At 50.0% G+C, this 13,917-nt stretch overlaps 7 protein-coding genes across 7 annotated transcripts; 4 read left to right on the top strand and 3 right to left on the bottom strand.

Moving 5' to 3' along the window:
* Nucleotides 1-689: 689 nt before the first annotated feature.
* N7481_011438 (putative MFS phosphate transporter) lies at nt 690-2,905 on the top strand (the record flags this gene model as incomplete). Its single annotated transcript, XM_057270657.1, has 3 exons — nt 690-1,174; nt 1,245-1,387; nt 1,458-2,905. The coding sequence occupies 3 exons, from the start codon at nt 690-692 to the stop codon at nt 2,903-2,905; spliced, it is 2,076 nt and encodes a 691-aa protein (XP_057117831.1).
* A 586-nt stretch (nt 2,906-3,491) lies between these two features.
* N7481_011439 (RCC1 domain-containing protein) lies at nt 3,492-4,728 on the top strand (the record flags this gene model as incomplete). The annotated part of the gene is made up of 2 exons (XM_057270658.1): nt 3,492-3,617; nt 3,712-4,728. The coding sequence occupies 2 exons, from the start codon at nt 3,492-3,494 to the stop codon at nt 4,726-4,728; spliced, it is 1,143 nt and encodes a 380-aa protein (XP_057117832.1).
* Nucleotides 4,729-4,808: 80 nt separating this feature from the next.
* On the bottom strand, nt 4,809-6,482 carry N7481_011440 (uncharacterized protein; the record flags this gene model as incomplete). Its single annotated transcript, XM_057270659.1, has 6 exons — nt 4,809-4,835; nt 4,886-5,610; nt 5,678-5,893; nt 5,944-6,076; nt 6,136-6,303; nt 6,369-6,482. The coding sequence occupies 6 exons, from the start codon at nt 6,480-6,482 to the stop codon at nt 4,809-4,811; spliced, it is 1,383 nt and encodes a 460-aa protein (XP_057117833.1).
* Nucleotides 6,483-7,015: 533 nt separating this feature from the next.
* N7481_011441 (AAC(3) family N-acetyltransferase) lies at nt 7,016-7,813 on the top strand (the record flags this gene model as incomplete). The annotated part of the gene is made up of 1 exon (XM_057270660.1): nt 7,016-7,813. One exon carries the CDS (start codon nt 7,016-7,018, stop codon nt 7,811-7,813), a length of 798 nt encoding a protein of 265 aa, XP_057117834.1.
* A 184-nt stretch (nt 7,814-7,997) lies between these two features.
* On the bottom strand, nt 7,998-8,924 carry N7481_011442 (uncharacterized protein; the record flags this gene model as incomplete). The annotated part of the gene is made up of 5 exons (XM_057270661.1): nt 7,998-8,119; nt 8,174-8,379; nt 8,429-8,671; nt 8,733-8,814; nt 8,870-8,924. 5 exons carry the CDS (start codon nt 8,922-8,924, stop codon nt 7,998-8,000), a joined length of 708 nt encoding a protein of 235 aa, XP_057117835.1.
* A 2,118-nt stretch (nt 8,925-11,042) lies between these two features.
* N7481_011443 (uncharacterized protein) lies at nt 11,043-12,731 on the bottom strand (the record flags this gene model as incomplete). Its single annotated transcript, XM_057270662.1, has 1 exon — nt 11,043-12,731. The coding sequence occupies one exon, from the start codon at nt 12,729-12,731 to the stop codon at nt 11,043-11,045; it is 1,689 nt and encodes a 562-aa protein (XP_057117836.1).
* An 885-nt stretch (nt 12,732-13,616) lies between these two features.
* On the top strand, nt 13,617-13,850 carry N7481_011444 (uncharacterized protein; the record flags this gene model as incomplete). Its single annotated transcript, XM_057270663.1, has 1 exon — nt 13,617-13,850. One exon carries the CDS (start codon nt 13,617-13,619, stop codon nt 13,848-13,850), a length of 234 nt encoding a protein of 77 aa, XP_057117837.1.
* Between the last annotated feature and the right edge of the window lie 67 nt (nt 13,851-13,917).

Here is a 13,917-nt window from a genome sequence, read left to right on the forward strand (position 1 = left end):
GCGCACGCGACAGCAGGATGTGAAGGTGGGATTTAGCGGGGGCGAGATGGGCGAGATGGGCAGGTTGAGGTTTGCGAGCGCGAGAGGATCCACCCGCAGATCTGGGCGGTCCACAATGTGCAGGCGGTGAGAGACCACGGGAGGAAAATCCAGGGAAATCCCCGAAAATCCAGGGACATCCAGGGCACTCGGCGTAGACTCGGGGAGGCTGCGAACAATTCTGCCACCACGTGCGGGACTGATTGGCTGACGGGCGCCCCATAATTTCCATCGGATCCAACTTTTCGTTTCCATTTTTCCTCAGTCTGCCCCACTGGCCGCTGCTGTTTTCGTCTAATGACCCCGACTCTCGACTCTCGACCTGGGCAAAATGGCAAATCCACGGGAAAAAAAAGAAAAAATAAAAAAGGAAGGAAGACCTGGGTGGAGCTTGCCACTCTGCTTAACACCGATCTTTCTCGGCGCAGGTTGTGCTTGCTCGCCCCGGTCCTCCCGGTCTTTCCTTTCTACTTCATATAAAAAAAAAGTCCCACGCACACCTGCCCCAACATTTCGTTCCGATAGCTACGCCTCACACACCTTTGTGGTCTCGCGACCTTCCCTCCCTCCTCCCTCCTCCCTCGTGAGATCTTGAACATCCTCACTCGACCTTCCTCTACACAGCCAACTTCCCCGGAAGTCAATTCACCATGGCTGACTTCGGTCCACGTGCCCCTCACGGGCCTGATATGTCCGGCACACACAACCCGCTGATGGATATGGATATCAATGAGAAGGGTGCTTTTGACAGTTTGATTCGTCCCGAGGACAGCTACAGCCCCGAAGGTGTCTACTGGGCCGATATGCCATTGGGCCAGAAGATCAAGTTCGTCAGCTCATATGATGCTGGCGAGGCCCGTCGCGAGCTGAGTGGCATTTGGGACATGATGAAGGAGGATCCTCTCTCGCCCGTCTCCTACTACTTCCGCAACATGGTTCTGCCCGGTGCCGGTCTCGGTCTCGAGGGTTACGTTCTGTTCTCCATCGGTAACATTAAGCCGCTCTTCCAAAAGACTTTCCCCGATTGCTGGAAAGACAACCTGATCTGCGACAAGCAATGGTTGAATGCGGTCGACTATCTGGAAATCATTGGTATTATCGTTGGCCAGATCTTGGTCGGCTTCGTTGGTGACTGGTAAGCCTCTACAATGCAGAGCGGGAGAACCCCAATTGAAGTGATCTCAATGCTAATTCCAACTTTCCAGGATTGGCCGTCGTTGGGGTTTGATCCAGGATGCCACCATCATGTTTATCGGTTTGATCATGTTGACCGCTGCCTGGGGTGTTACTCAGAACGGTTGGGTGATTTGCTATGCCTGGTCTCTCTTCTTCTACAGTGTCGGCGTTGGTACGTTCCATTCTTTTATAACCTTCCAGAAGGTAGCCACTTGCCCGAGCTTTGAGCTAACATTGCATAGGTGGCGAGTACCCCATGACCGCCACCAGCGGTATGGAAAACGCTGTTGGTTCTGGAAAGATCTCAACAAAGGACGATCGCCTCCATCGCGGCCGCAAGGTTACCAGCGCTTTCCTCATGCAGGGCTGGGGCCAATTCTTCAACCAGGTCCTCCTGATCATCTTGCTACTTTGCTTCCACCACGGCAGTGGCGACAACCCATACTCGCCCGTTTCTACCCAATGGACTTATCGTATCTCCTTCGCTCTGCCCGCCGTCGGCACCCTATGGCTTGTCTATTACCGTGCCTACCACATGAAGGCCGCTAGCAAGCAACTCGCTGCTGCTAAGAAGAAGGCCTCTGTCACCGGATACGATGTTGACTCTCTGCGTCTTACTTTCAAGTACTTCGGTCCTCGTCTTGTGGCCACTGCCGGTGGTTGGTTCGCCAATGATGTCTTCTTCTACGGAAACAAGCTCTTCCAGAGTGAATTTATCGGAGTCCTGAGCCCTGGCTCTAGCTCCGTGATGCCAACTTGGCTGTGGAATTTGGTCAATGTTGGTGTTTCTCTGGTTGGCTATTATATGGCTTCTTTCTTCATCGACAACAAGCTGTATGGCCGAAAGTGGATGCAAACCGTTGGCTTCATGATGTGCTTCATTCTCTTCGTCATTCCTGGCTTCAACTACGAGTACTACACCCGGCCTGAGAACATCAAGTCTTTCCAGACTATGTACTTCCTCAGCTCTTTCTTCAACCAGTTTGGTCCCAACTGTGTCTCCTTCCTGGTTGCCGCCGAGGTCTTCCCGACCCCCATCCGTGCCACTGCCCACGGTCTCTCCGCCGCGGCAGGTAAGAGTGGCGCCCTCCTGGCTTCCGTGCTCTACAACTACATCGACACTCAGACCAAGTTCTACGTCGTTCCCTGGTTCGGCCTGGCTGGTGTTGTTCTGACCCTGGCTTTCCTGCCCGATACCACTGGTCTGGACCTAAAGGAGCAGGAACGCCGCTGGCAATTCCTCCGCCAAGGTCGCGAAGAGGACTACCACGGCGCTGCTGTACACCCCAAGCATCTGTCCTGGTACGAGCGTTTCGTTCTGCGCAAGGGCCGCTACTACGACGCCGAGCTGGACTACCAGCAAAAGGTCGAGGAATACCGTGCCGAGTGGGAAGCCCTCATGGCCCAGAAGGTTGCTGAGAACGAGAAGGGCAACGAGGATAACTTCGATGACACCGATGACTCTCTGCTTGAGGGTCACGTCCACACATATTTCCACCGCACCAGCCCCATGTTCAAGGGTATGGAGAAGCCAGCCAAGCACGACAACTTCGCTCTACCCCGGCCGCGGAATCGGACGAGGCTTTCGCCGAGCAGCAAGGCCACAATATCTCCGGTGGAAGAATGGAGACTAACGAGCGGACGGAGCACTTCTCCAGCTCGAATGAGAAATCTGCCCAACAATGAATAATTGGGTTGATATATTTGCATGGCGTTTTGCTTTTTTTTATGGGCGTGGTTGGGTCTTTGCTTCTTTTGGTTGGGACTTGCAAAAATTTTGGGATATCCTCCCCCAGTGACCGAGCGTTGTCGCTGTTCTGTTTTGGACATTGCATGTATTGCATGATGATGCGGGCCGTCGTCGCCTGCTTGTAATTAGATGTTGATACCTACATATTCACATGGATGAATGATCATTGCTTCGGCTTTACAAGATCTTCCGAGGGCTCACTTTAACCTATACATCTCTTCAAATTGTAGACAAAACCGAAACTAATACAGTGGTGTTGCAAAAGATTGAAACCCCCCTTTGCCCACCATTACTATTGACCGTCTTCTAATGGTGGGCAATAGGAGGTTTCGAACTTTTGCAATACCACTGTATCACCCTCTGTATCCGTTTTAACACTGAGAGCAAGCGTCTGCGTACAAGTGATCGAGGCGGCCACCGAGGCGGTCAAAATAGATCCAGACAAATAATCATCCCCGCCAACTATCAAACGTGAACCCTTACGTACAAGTACATATTCCCAAGCAAAGCGGGCGCAGAGAAATAGATGAGGGTATTCGCCTTTGGATCCAACGGATCAGGCCAATTGGCCATCGGTCACACCGAAGACGTCTCCACACCAACAGAATGTCTCTTCACCACACCCGCACCCACCGACAAAATCACAAAGATCGTCGCGGGGGGGAAACCATACCCTCCTCCTCACAGAATCAGGACTTGTCTATACTACAGGATGCAATACCGACAAGAGATGCGGACCATCCCAGAGCCCGTGCGATCCAAACGAGCGCGAAACCTCCCAAACTGAAGAGACCATACTCCGTTTCCGCCGGCTGGTTCTCACTGACCGCGTTACTGCCAAGGACATTGATACATTCAAATGTATCTCCGCAACATGGGAGGGAAGTATCCTCGTTCCCTCCACGGCAGATAAAGTATTTGTCTTGGGCTCGACGCCAAAGGGCGAATTAGGTCTAGGCAAAGATCTCGCCGCAACGGCCCCGACCCAGGTCTTAGTTGAACCGGGTCTTACGATTCCGGACTTCCCTCCTGCCGGTACGACGATTGTCTCGGTAGCGAGTGGGATGGGCCACACCGTGGCTATACTTTCTAATGGTCAGGTCTATGGCTGGGGCGGATCAAGGAAGGGTCAATTGGGTGCTTCGCTTAAGGAAGAGAAGATTGTTTGGAGTCCTGCTAAGGTCGGGGGCGTTCCGTTCTTTGCTACTGGTGCGGTCTGTGGACGCGAGTTTACCGTTGTTATTGGGAAGAGGGCTGCGGGTGAGTTTGCTGTTCTTGGCGATGAAGGGAATCGGTGGGGGATTATGGATATTCCTGATTCTTTACGGGTTTCTTCTGGGGAGAGTGGAAGTGGCCGAAAAGAGTATCTTGATATCGGTGCTAGTTGGCATGGTATTTATGTACATGTTTCCGGTCATGATTCTGATTTTGATATTGGGTCCGATTCGCTGAATGCGAGTGCTGCGTCCGCTACGGGTTCCCTTATTGCCTGGGGTCGCAATGATCGTGGCCAACTTCCGCCGCCGAATTTGCCGCCTCTGAGTGAGATTGGCGTTGGTAGTGAGCATGTTCTTACGCTTTTGGAGGATGGCTCGGTGGCAACGTTTGGTTGGGGCGAGCATGGGAATTGTGGACCGAATACAGATGCCCGAGGCAATGTCGCGGGCAAGTATAATTTGATCCCTCTTCCTGATGATGTGCCAGGTGCGAGAGTTGTTGGGGTTAGCGCTGGTTGTGCGACAAGTTGGTTGATCGTGGAGTGAGCGCAAATCATAGAGCGAACTCATCCGCAATCCACAAGGCACAATTTGGATAATTTGGTTGTTTCCACCAACAGCACCCTTCAGTCGAAGAGACCAAAGCCACGGACCTATTCAGCGTTAGCACGAGTCTGAGCCCAAACACCGAATTGAGACATACCTGGGACATGCGCTGTGTCGGCGGGAGACCCATTTCATCATTATTACCTCCCTTACGAGAAGCAGCCGGCTTCGAGAAATCGGGCTCGATATCTCGCAGAACAGGCTCAAACGTCTCCTGTCCTGATGCATCCCAACCAAGAATATCCTGAGGTTCCTCTTCATCCTCGTCATTCATCTCATCCCACTGCCTATCATCATCCTGCGGCACAAAAAGACTGTCAAAGTCCATCGACGCAGAAGCCGAAGGCCGATCCATCGTCGACCTAGGCGTAAGATTTTCCTGCGTTGACCCCCCCTTCAACGGACGAATGGACCGCGCCCGCGCAGGCGGCGGGGGCATCTCAGTGCTCGGTGCTACTCGCGGCGTCTCATTCCTTCTGAGAGAAATTGGTACTGGCGTAGTCGCTGGTGCCGTCGTCGTCGGACGCTGAGATAATTGTGGAACGACCGCCCTCGCCGACGACACTTCTTCCCCATCTACTTCGCCGCGAGTCATGACCGTGAATTCAGCACGGATGCCCTCGAACTCGTATGCGAGTTGCATTGGCTTGCAGGGGAGAGTGTAGCGTGCTGTAACGGTGGCATTAGCCGTTTCGGCGTGCGCGACAACTGCCTTGAAGTCTTTGAGGTTTATGGCAATGTGCATGTTCTCTTCGATGAGGAATTCTTCGAAATCTTTCCTGTCGCAGGTTACTGATGTGTGGACGGGGTATTTGAGGACCTCTATGAGATTATTAGCACTTGGTAGTGAATATACTCCCCGGTAACAATTAGCGAGCGCTGGCCGTACCTTTTCCTTCCGTAATCTTCGTTGTAAAACTGGTGAATGTTGCTTTACCGGCTTCGGCGCAGATATCTAATTGCTCAGCTGACATGCTGAAGTGGTCGATGATTTGCTTCAAGAACCGGGGATCGGCAGTCCACTGATTCGTTGTCTTGCTTCTGTCAAACACGGCGTGCTGAATCGCCGCCGGCTCGTAAGTGAGCTTGTATGATTTTATTACACCTAAAATGTTTAGTCTTCATCGTAGACTTGAAGGGTTTGGAAAAACTCACCTAAGCCGCAGATCATCTTAACAGTCAACCTGCACTCCGCTTGATTCGAGTCTTCGAGGATTTCCATCTCACAGCGCTCGACAGCCGTGTCCTTATTTCGATCGACTCGGCCACGGAAGATAGAAAGAAGTGCCTACACCGGCATTAGTACTGGCGCAGAACAACTAGCCTGGGTGTATTTGAACAAATCACCCTAATTAAAATCTGGCAAAAGAACCGCTCCGAAACCTGACTTTGAGTCTGATACGAGGCCCGACCATCCGCGCGCGCCTGAAACGAGTAGCTCTCGAAGAAAGAATCCTTCTCACAGACGAAGGATGCAAATGCCGTTTTCGTACTATTCAAAGCACTGAGTCGGAGCTTCATAAAGACCACTTTATGTCAGTATACCATTCCTCAATTCGGCAAGGTCGTTTCAAACATACCACACTATGCTCCGCCTCGATAGCAACAGTGTCGCTGAACTTGGAAAGGCATGTGAGGGCATCGTGGAGTTTGATCAGGGCCGGTGGGCCTAGGGACATTGATAAGCTTGTCATTGCCGATGCAATATGTCATATGAGAGGCACTGGAGGTGCTGGAGCACTCGAGTTGCTGATTTGGTTCGTTGGTTCGTCACCGCGTCTCGTCGTCGCGTCTAAACGCGGTGATTACTAAGCATGCACTCTTGCCTAAAAGGGATAAATGAAAATGGTTTGGATATTGAAACAGTCAGTGAGAGGCCTTGAAACCGCCGGAATCAAAGATCATGATACTACAATTATAGCTGGTCTATCGAGAGACTACAATAGGACGAAAAATACTTGATTCTTACATTTGCGCTAGCTTGAAGGATGCTACGTCGGGAACCCTTTTTGGATAGCCTCACATCGAGATATGGTCCAAAGAATCGCAGTTTAAATTTCCCTTGTCCGTCTTTATTATTTGTTCTGAGTACTTTAGTATTGGCTGAGATCCATCTTGTTGTACATTCGCTACTCTCCGCGTCTTGCCTTCTGAAATATCCGCCAACTATTTGATCGGTGACCAGAATTTGAATTGACCAAGAAAATCAGCAGAAGAAAGAAACACCATGTTTTTTAATTCTCCCATAAAGTACAACAAAAGCAACCTCATAGAGGACTTCGAACACGCCGGTATCAAAAAGGGCGATTGTATCCTCTTACACTCTTCTCTGAGCAAAATCGGTTGGGTGAACGGCGGTGCTGTCACCGTGATCGCAGCTTTACTCGACGTCCTAGGCAGCGAGGGAACACTAGTCGTCCCAACACATTCAGGAGACAACTCCGATCCATCTGGATGGAAAAACCCGCCTCTACCAGAAGAGTGGTGGGAGAAGTTTCGCGAAGAGATGCCCGCATACGATACGCGCACAACCCCGACATTTCTCATGGGCGTGATTCCAGAGCTTCTCCGAACTTGGCCCGGTGCAATGCGCAGTGACCATCCACAAACGTCTTTCGCTGCAGTGGGTCCTCTGGCTGAGAAGATCACGGCGGGTCATGCTCTTGATTGTCAACTCGGAGAGCGGAGTCCGCTTGCTCGACTTGAAGAAGTCGGGGCGAAGGTTATGCTCCTTGGGGTTATGTTCAACTCCTGCACTGCGTTCCATTTGGCTGAATACCGACATTCGCCGCGGCTGGAAAAGAACCGTTTTGTGGCCACGGTTGATGGTTCACGGCAGTGGATGACCGTGTCAGATATCACTTTTGACGATAGTGAATTTGGAGAGATTGGATGTCAGGTTATGAAAACAGAGTCCTTTAAGGGGATATCTGTTGGGGCTACCCACTGTTGGACGTTCTCGATTGCAGATGCAATTTCGACCGCTACAACATGGATGGAAGCTCATCGCAATAATTTGGAATGAGTTCAAGTTCAAGTTCTGCAGTGCTACTGGTGTCTTCAAGTTGCAAACAACTAAGAAGAGCTGATATATGTACTCGCAGCACACCCGCCAGCATGGATTGTCGATACGACGGAGAATATATTTTGGGTTGAAATCGTAACCAAGATCAGTCTATATACAATGCCCTTCCAGAGGGTCTTAGATCCTAGAATGCCGTGCCCATCTCGAGTTGATGATACTTGTGTGAGGAATGGTAATAATCATCCTCATCATCCATCAAGTCAACAGCGAATGATAGAATGTATCCCGTAAATATAAAAGCAGTGGCTGATATCCGGTTAGCCGAGTTAAAGATAACCAAACAATTGAGCGATGACGTACCCCATTCGAGAACTGCAGCTGCGTTCTTTTCTGCATGGTGCATCCCCGCCATGATGCGAAATGGTAAAATGAAGGCGAGTTCAATGATAATGAAGGAAAGTTTGATGAAGAAGCTGGCGAACAGTATGCGCCGTTCGGCCCCATACAGGGTCATCAAGTAAAAATAATCTATGCAGATTGCAGCTGCTCCGATCAAATACCCAACTCTAATAATTGTCAGTGAAGGCAAGACGACCTCATCAAAATACATCTCACATGAATACAGTGACAAAAACATCATGCAGATGTTTGAAATCGATATTGTCGAAGACAGCGATCATGAGTAATGAGAGACCTCCAATGATAGTGATCACGAACGAGAAATAGATGCAGATATTGCTGTGGTGTTCCTTCCTCCGAACGAATTGGTAGAAGGAGATATTAAAGAACAATGTTGTGATGAAACAGCCGATCAAGAAAAACGGCCATAATTTTTGTGCTGCTAAATCAGAAATGAATCTAGCAATCCATTGTCAATAAAATTGCCCTATAATACAAGTTTCTCTAGCAATGAACTTACGGAACGGCTTGGTCAAACTCCATTCGGCCATATCTCGGTTGGCCGACGAGGAACCAATGACCCAGTAGTCCGACGAGCGTCACTGGAGAAAAATTAGTTGGTTTATTACAAGTCAAGATCAGGCAAAGACCGTTTACCTAGCCACGTGGATGCCGAGACAAGGGGAAATGCCCAGAAGGGTGGTTTTGACATCTTGCGACGTGTGGTTAGCCGGCTCATCGGACTGGGCTCCGTTGGGTGGTGTTGGATTTGGCGTCGCGAGTCAGAGCATTTGAGCACGGCACATCAACAACAGGGTGAGCAAAGCGTGACCCATATGAATAAGCAAAGAATGAAAAGGCGTAGCCCTTGCATTCCAACCAGGCAGACCGTGTCGATCTTAATGTTGGCGGCTTGAATGCTTTGTTGCCCTGTCTCCTCCTGATTCACCCCCATTACCATAAATGTGAAACTCCAGTGAAGATCAGACCAATAATCATGATCATAGGTCAGGGATGATTACATACATTTCCACTCAGGGGAAAGGCCACGAAATAGTCGAAATCTCAAACTCAGCAAGGTGGATGTCAGACATATTTGGAGACCCACATCTCTAAAACAAAGCTCATTCTTGCTCCTTGGACGGAGATTGCAAACCACTACCAACTCGTTGAAGCATTGACAGCTCGAACTAAAACCAACGGAAGACTTGCCGGCTTTTTAGGTGCTTTCTAGAACCATCCTGAGGTATATCAACAAATTTTCATGCTCAACCCTTGAGCCCCTGTATTGGTTGGTCACTGACGTAGAGATCTACATAAAGTGACGAATAAGTGTACCACCCCTTTTATTGGCTCCATTGGCGGGGCCAACCTCCACTGTACTGCCCCAACCTGAAAGCGCCCCGACTTTTGGAGAGCGTTTTAACGGCATTTTCCCGCAGATTTTGTTGCTCGTGTGCCTTGGTCCCACATTGGGACTCAACACCCGCAGTGCTTGCAAACCTTGGAACTCCCCCACGCGACCATCTGGAGTCCAATTTTTTAAGGAACAATGAAACGTGAACGATAGAGAAAATTTTTGGCAATAATACTAGTACTCACAATGCACCACGCTGGTCGCAAAACTTCCGTGGGTAAAAGGATCCTCCAAGCGGCTAGTTAGCACTAGTCTATGAACTGACCAAGCTAACCAAATCCCGTAGAATTCACGAGGAACACGATTACGAGGGGGGTCCCAGGTACTAGTACCTCATCTATGCTTTTAATATGACCAATTGCTCCGTTCCAAGGTTCAAATGTAGACAGATTGATTACTGGAGGCCGCAATTGATGTCTCGTGCCTTACTTTTCTGGAAACGTTCCATATAAAGACTTCTGGGCGTTCTTAGCGGGCGGGTATATCGGACCCTTCTGGAACCGTATCGGTGGTCGGCCCAATCGGCGTTTCTATATGGCGTGGTCTAATCTCAGCCCAAATTGCATATGTACAGTTCAACCCCCACTGTCTATCCATCGGGCCAAGTGAGCTACGTTTGAAGGATTTGCACATCGCATCCTGGATTTCTTCAGCCATCAATACATCTGACTGCTATGCTTACAAACAAGGACTAACATTGGAGATTGAAATAAAATTGGCGGTAATATTTGCAGACCCACCGGGACAATAACCTAGAACTCCCAAATGACAAGTATCTTCAACGTAACAATAACAATAAACAAAAAGAGTCGCTCATGGGGAATCAAATCAAACGCATATCGTTATGTAGAAGGGGCGTGGTGATTGAAGAGAATGTATCACCCGGAATTGAAATGTATTGGATCCCACAATCCAATACAACCGGGTGCCCTCTCCTGTATTTTGAGAATCATCATCTACAGATCCATTATTGCTCGCCATTTAGACCGCGATCACGCTGGGGCAAAGGCTGAGGAAATTGCAACTCGAGCGCTCGTCTCCGTCGGCGTCCCCTCCGCACAACCTGGAGGAAATTGACGCCCACGTGGGCGAGGAAAATCGCCAAGAATGTCCCTATGACTAAAGTCTGGGGTATATAGGTCTCCTTGCTCTCTTCAGCGTAACCGTGAGTTTGATCATGATGATTGTGGATCTGATGGTTGTTTTCTAAATTAGGCTGTGCACCGCCAAATGAGACTGATATCGAGAACGTGAATGGCGTGAAGGACGTGAGAACGTTCGGAGCCAATGACATCAAGATACTGTAGAAAGGTTTGAATGACAGTGCCAGGGGGATGATGCAAAATACGAGGAGAGGGACGGCTAGTCATAAGACAGAATTGAGTGACGAGCGGGCGGACCTAATACTGATCGTTAGATAAATCTCGACGGCACCTTGATGCGTTGTACGTACCAATCACGGGACTCCAGCTCTCTTGCCCAACGGGCTGAGATCTTCAGTCGCTCCCTGACACTCCTAGCAGATAGTATAGGGTATTTCTCTTCCTCGGAGATGGGTAATATACTGGCAAACCACCACGGGAACCTAGCTGCATCTGTTGGCACAGGACCATATGCTAGCATGACCCGTGGGTGGAGCCAAGGTGCACCTGCTTGGCGCTGTTTGCGAATAAAGTCCCGTGCCAGCGCAAGGAGCTCCTGGGTCGACAGGGAGTCCAGGGGCGGTTCCGCATTTGGCCCTAAAGATGGATCTGGAATTGCAGCTGCAGCTGTTTCGGTTGCTTCAAGTCTTTCTTCATCTGCTAGATTGAGATCATCGATACGCTCTGTACGAGCGATATGGTAGCCATCCAATTCACCAGCCTCAAGTACTCTGAAGCGGGATATACCAGTTGCAATCACAAGGCTACGCCCATCTGGAAGGAGCTCGTATCGCTCAACCATCAGCAGCGTTCCATACTGCATAAATGACACACTCCCGAGCTCGTCTCCTTGAGGTCGGCCTCGTCGGTTGTACATGACCATACCGAACTTGCCATCTCCATTCTCGACGACCCGTCGAATCATGAGCCGATACCGAGGTTCAAAGATATGTAAGAACGTCGGCATTGTAGGAAATGACATTGTGCATACAAACAGTGGTAGACTTTTCTCGTGGTTGGTTCCGAGTTCATCCTGAGCAAGGGCCTCTCGCCGAGCAGCGACCTGATCCGGGAAAAAGTGATCGATTAAACGAAGCATAGTGCGATTCAATGGCTCAGAGTGGATAGTAGACGGCATGCCGACCTTACGCCGGCAAACAGGACATAAATCCGTATGGTCCAATACGCGCGCAACGCATTTCCGACAGAATGTGTGACCGCAGGGTGTCGTTAGAGGGTCTAAGATGAGAGAATAGCATACTTGGCAGTCAAGTTCCCCGCGAAGCCGGTCTCTCAGCTTCTGGAAACGGAATATATCTTGCTGGCCATGGTCTTGCCCCGTCGTACTACTCTCCTCATAGGCCACCTCGGAAACGTGATAGGGAAATCGGCCTTCCCAGGCTAGTAAATAGATCCCTTGTAGCCACGGAAGCTTTCCAACTTGTGCTGTTTGAGTCTCTGGTTTTGCGTCCTCTCTGCGATCAACCGTCCAGCGAATAGCCCGGCCTTGATTGTTCTCCTCCTGGACCTCGGCATCTTCTGTGTCGGGGAATGCGAGCTCTTCTTGGAACAAGGTAGCGATATTGGATAGCACGACATCGGTCCCGCAATCTCCGACGCAGTGGTCTCCGGCACATTTGCTGGTTCCCTCCCAGTAGCACGTAAAGCCCTCTTCGCGACCCTCCGCCCCCGGGTAAGTGATGCCCGTCCGGGGCCTGGCTGGCGGGAGACATGATCGGCATATGGAGTTGCCGCATGGAAGGCGCAGGGGCGTATTCAGCGGGCGCGAACAATGATGGCATTGTATCAATCGGACCACGAGGTGGGCGGGGTCTGATTCGCGAGGAGCACGCGCTTCGGATCCCGAGGCGCCTGAGCTCTCCACGGTCGGGATATCAGCATTGGCAGGCTGTGAGGGCTCAATAGACACAGACTCAACATCACCCATTGCCGAATCCATGGCTGCTGAATGGAAGGTTGCTGAGTGGAAAAAACGTGGGGGAGGTGGCGCCCCAGGTGTTGGATGACATCGGGACGAAGCTCCCCGGGCGTTGGGGTGATCGGTGATCGGTGGGTCCCGAGGTCAACTTTAGATAATCGAGAATATACGGGGATATACGGGGACATACGGGGACAATTCACTGCACTGCGCTGGCAATCAGGGTAGCCGCCACAATAATCTGACCAAATATCTCCAATTCCTACTGTCTGCTGCCGTACTCACGGCGCTCCATAAGCGCAGGGGCGGTCAGTTACTTGTATATGTATAAATCGGGGTATTTTACCTGACCGTCTTGAAGGCTGTCTGGAGTAACTTCCAGGTCTAAAATTACTAGTGTTACCTATACAATCTTCAACAAAACCACAGTAGTACCACAAAAATTTCTAAACCCTAATTGGAGTCTACCATTATTGACATATTCTAATACTAGTAGCAGACTAGTAGCTACCTAAAATAGAGTAGATTAGCCAATATACCAATATATTCCATCTTACCTAGATAGAGACTAGGACAGGCGGCCTGTCAGGCAAATATTTCGGTTATTTTTACACATACTGGGATACGATGGCATGTAGGAAAATTGAAATTCCCCCCGATTTATCCGAATCTTCTCTTATATTTCCATTCATTTGCATTTACCAAAATTGATCGAGTCCATCTATATCGGGTGACTCAGGCTATACTTCGATCGCGCTTTGCAAGGTTTTTGGTACACTGACCACATACTGAGTGAGTCGACATGGCCAAATTATCTGGCATATTGAACCCAAGAAAGGCCCTACCCAGAACTTGGAGCAATTGGAATCGAATGTGTAGTACTAATACTTCTTCCTTTCTGCAAGCATGGTGATGCCCAATCCGCTCCCTCCACCAGCCAACACCTGCAGCAGTGATTGGGTACCCCCACTGGATCTCGCAGACCCTACGGGCAAGGAAGAAGCCTATTATGTCCAATACTGGGAAAAGGATGGACTACCAGACATGGCAAAAGCTTTGATCACTCAGACGTATGAGCTATGGATCAGTTTGACGGATGTTTCGGCAATTTCCACGACTGGAAACCCCTCCCAATCCTGATTTCATGTCTCAATGGCTTCCAAGGTATGTGGTTGAAAAGGCTGACGATGCGATGATTGACTAATGT

The sequence above is a fragment of the Penicillium waksmanii genome (genome assembly GCF_028829765.1).
Source record: "Penicillium waksmanii strain IBT 27052 chromosome Unknown utg000009l:1.0-4314994.0:1.0-4318279.0, whole genome shotgun sequence".
Taxonomy (NCBI): domain Eukaryota; kingdom Fungi; phylum Ascomycota; class Eurotiomycetes; order Eurotiales; family Aspergillaceae; genus Penicillium; species Penicillium waksmanii.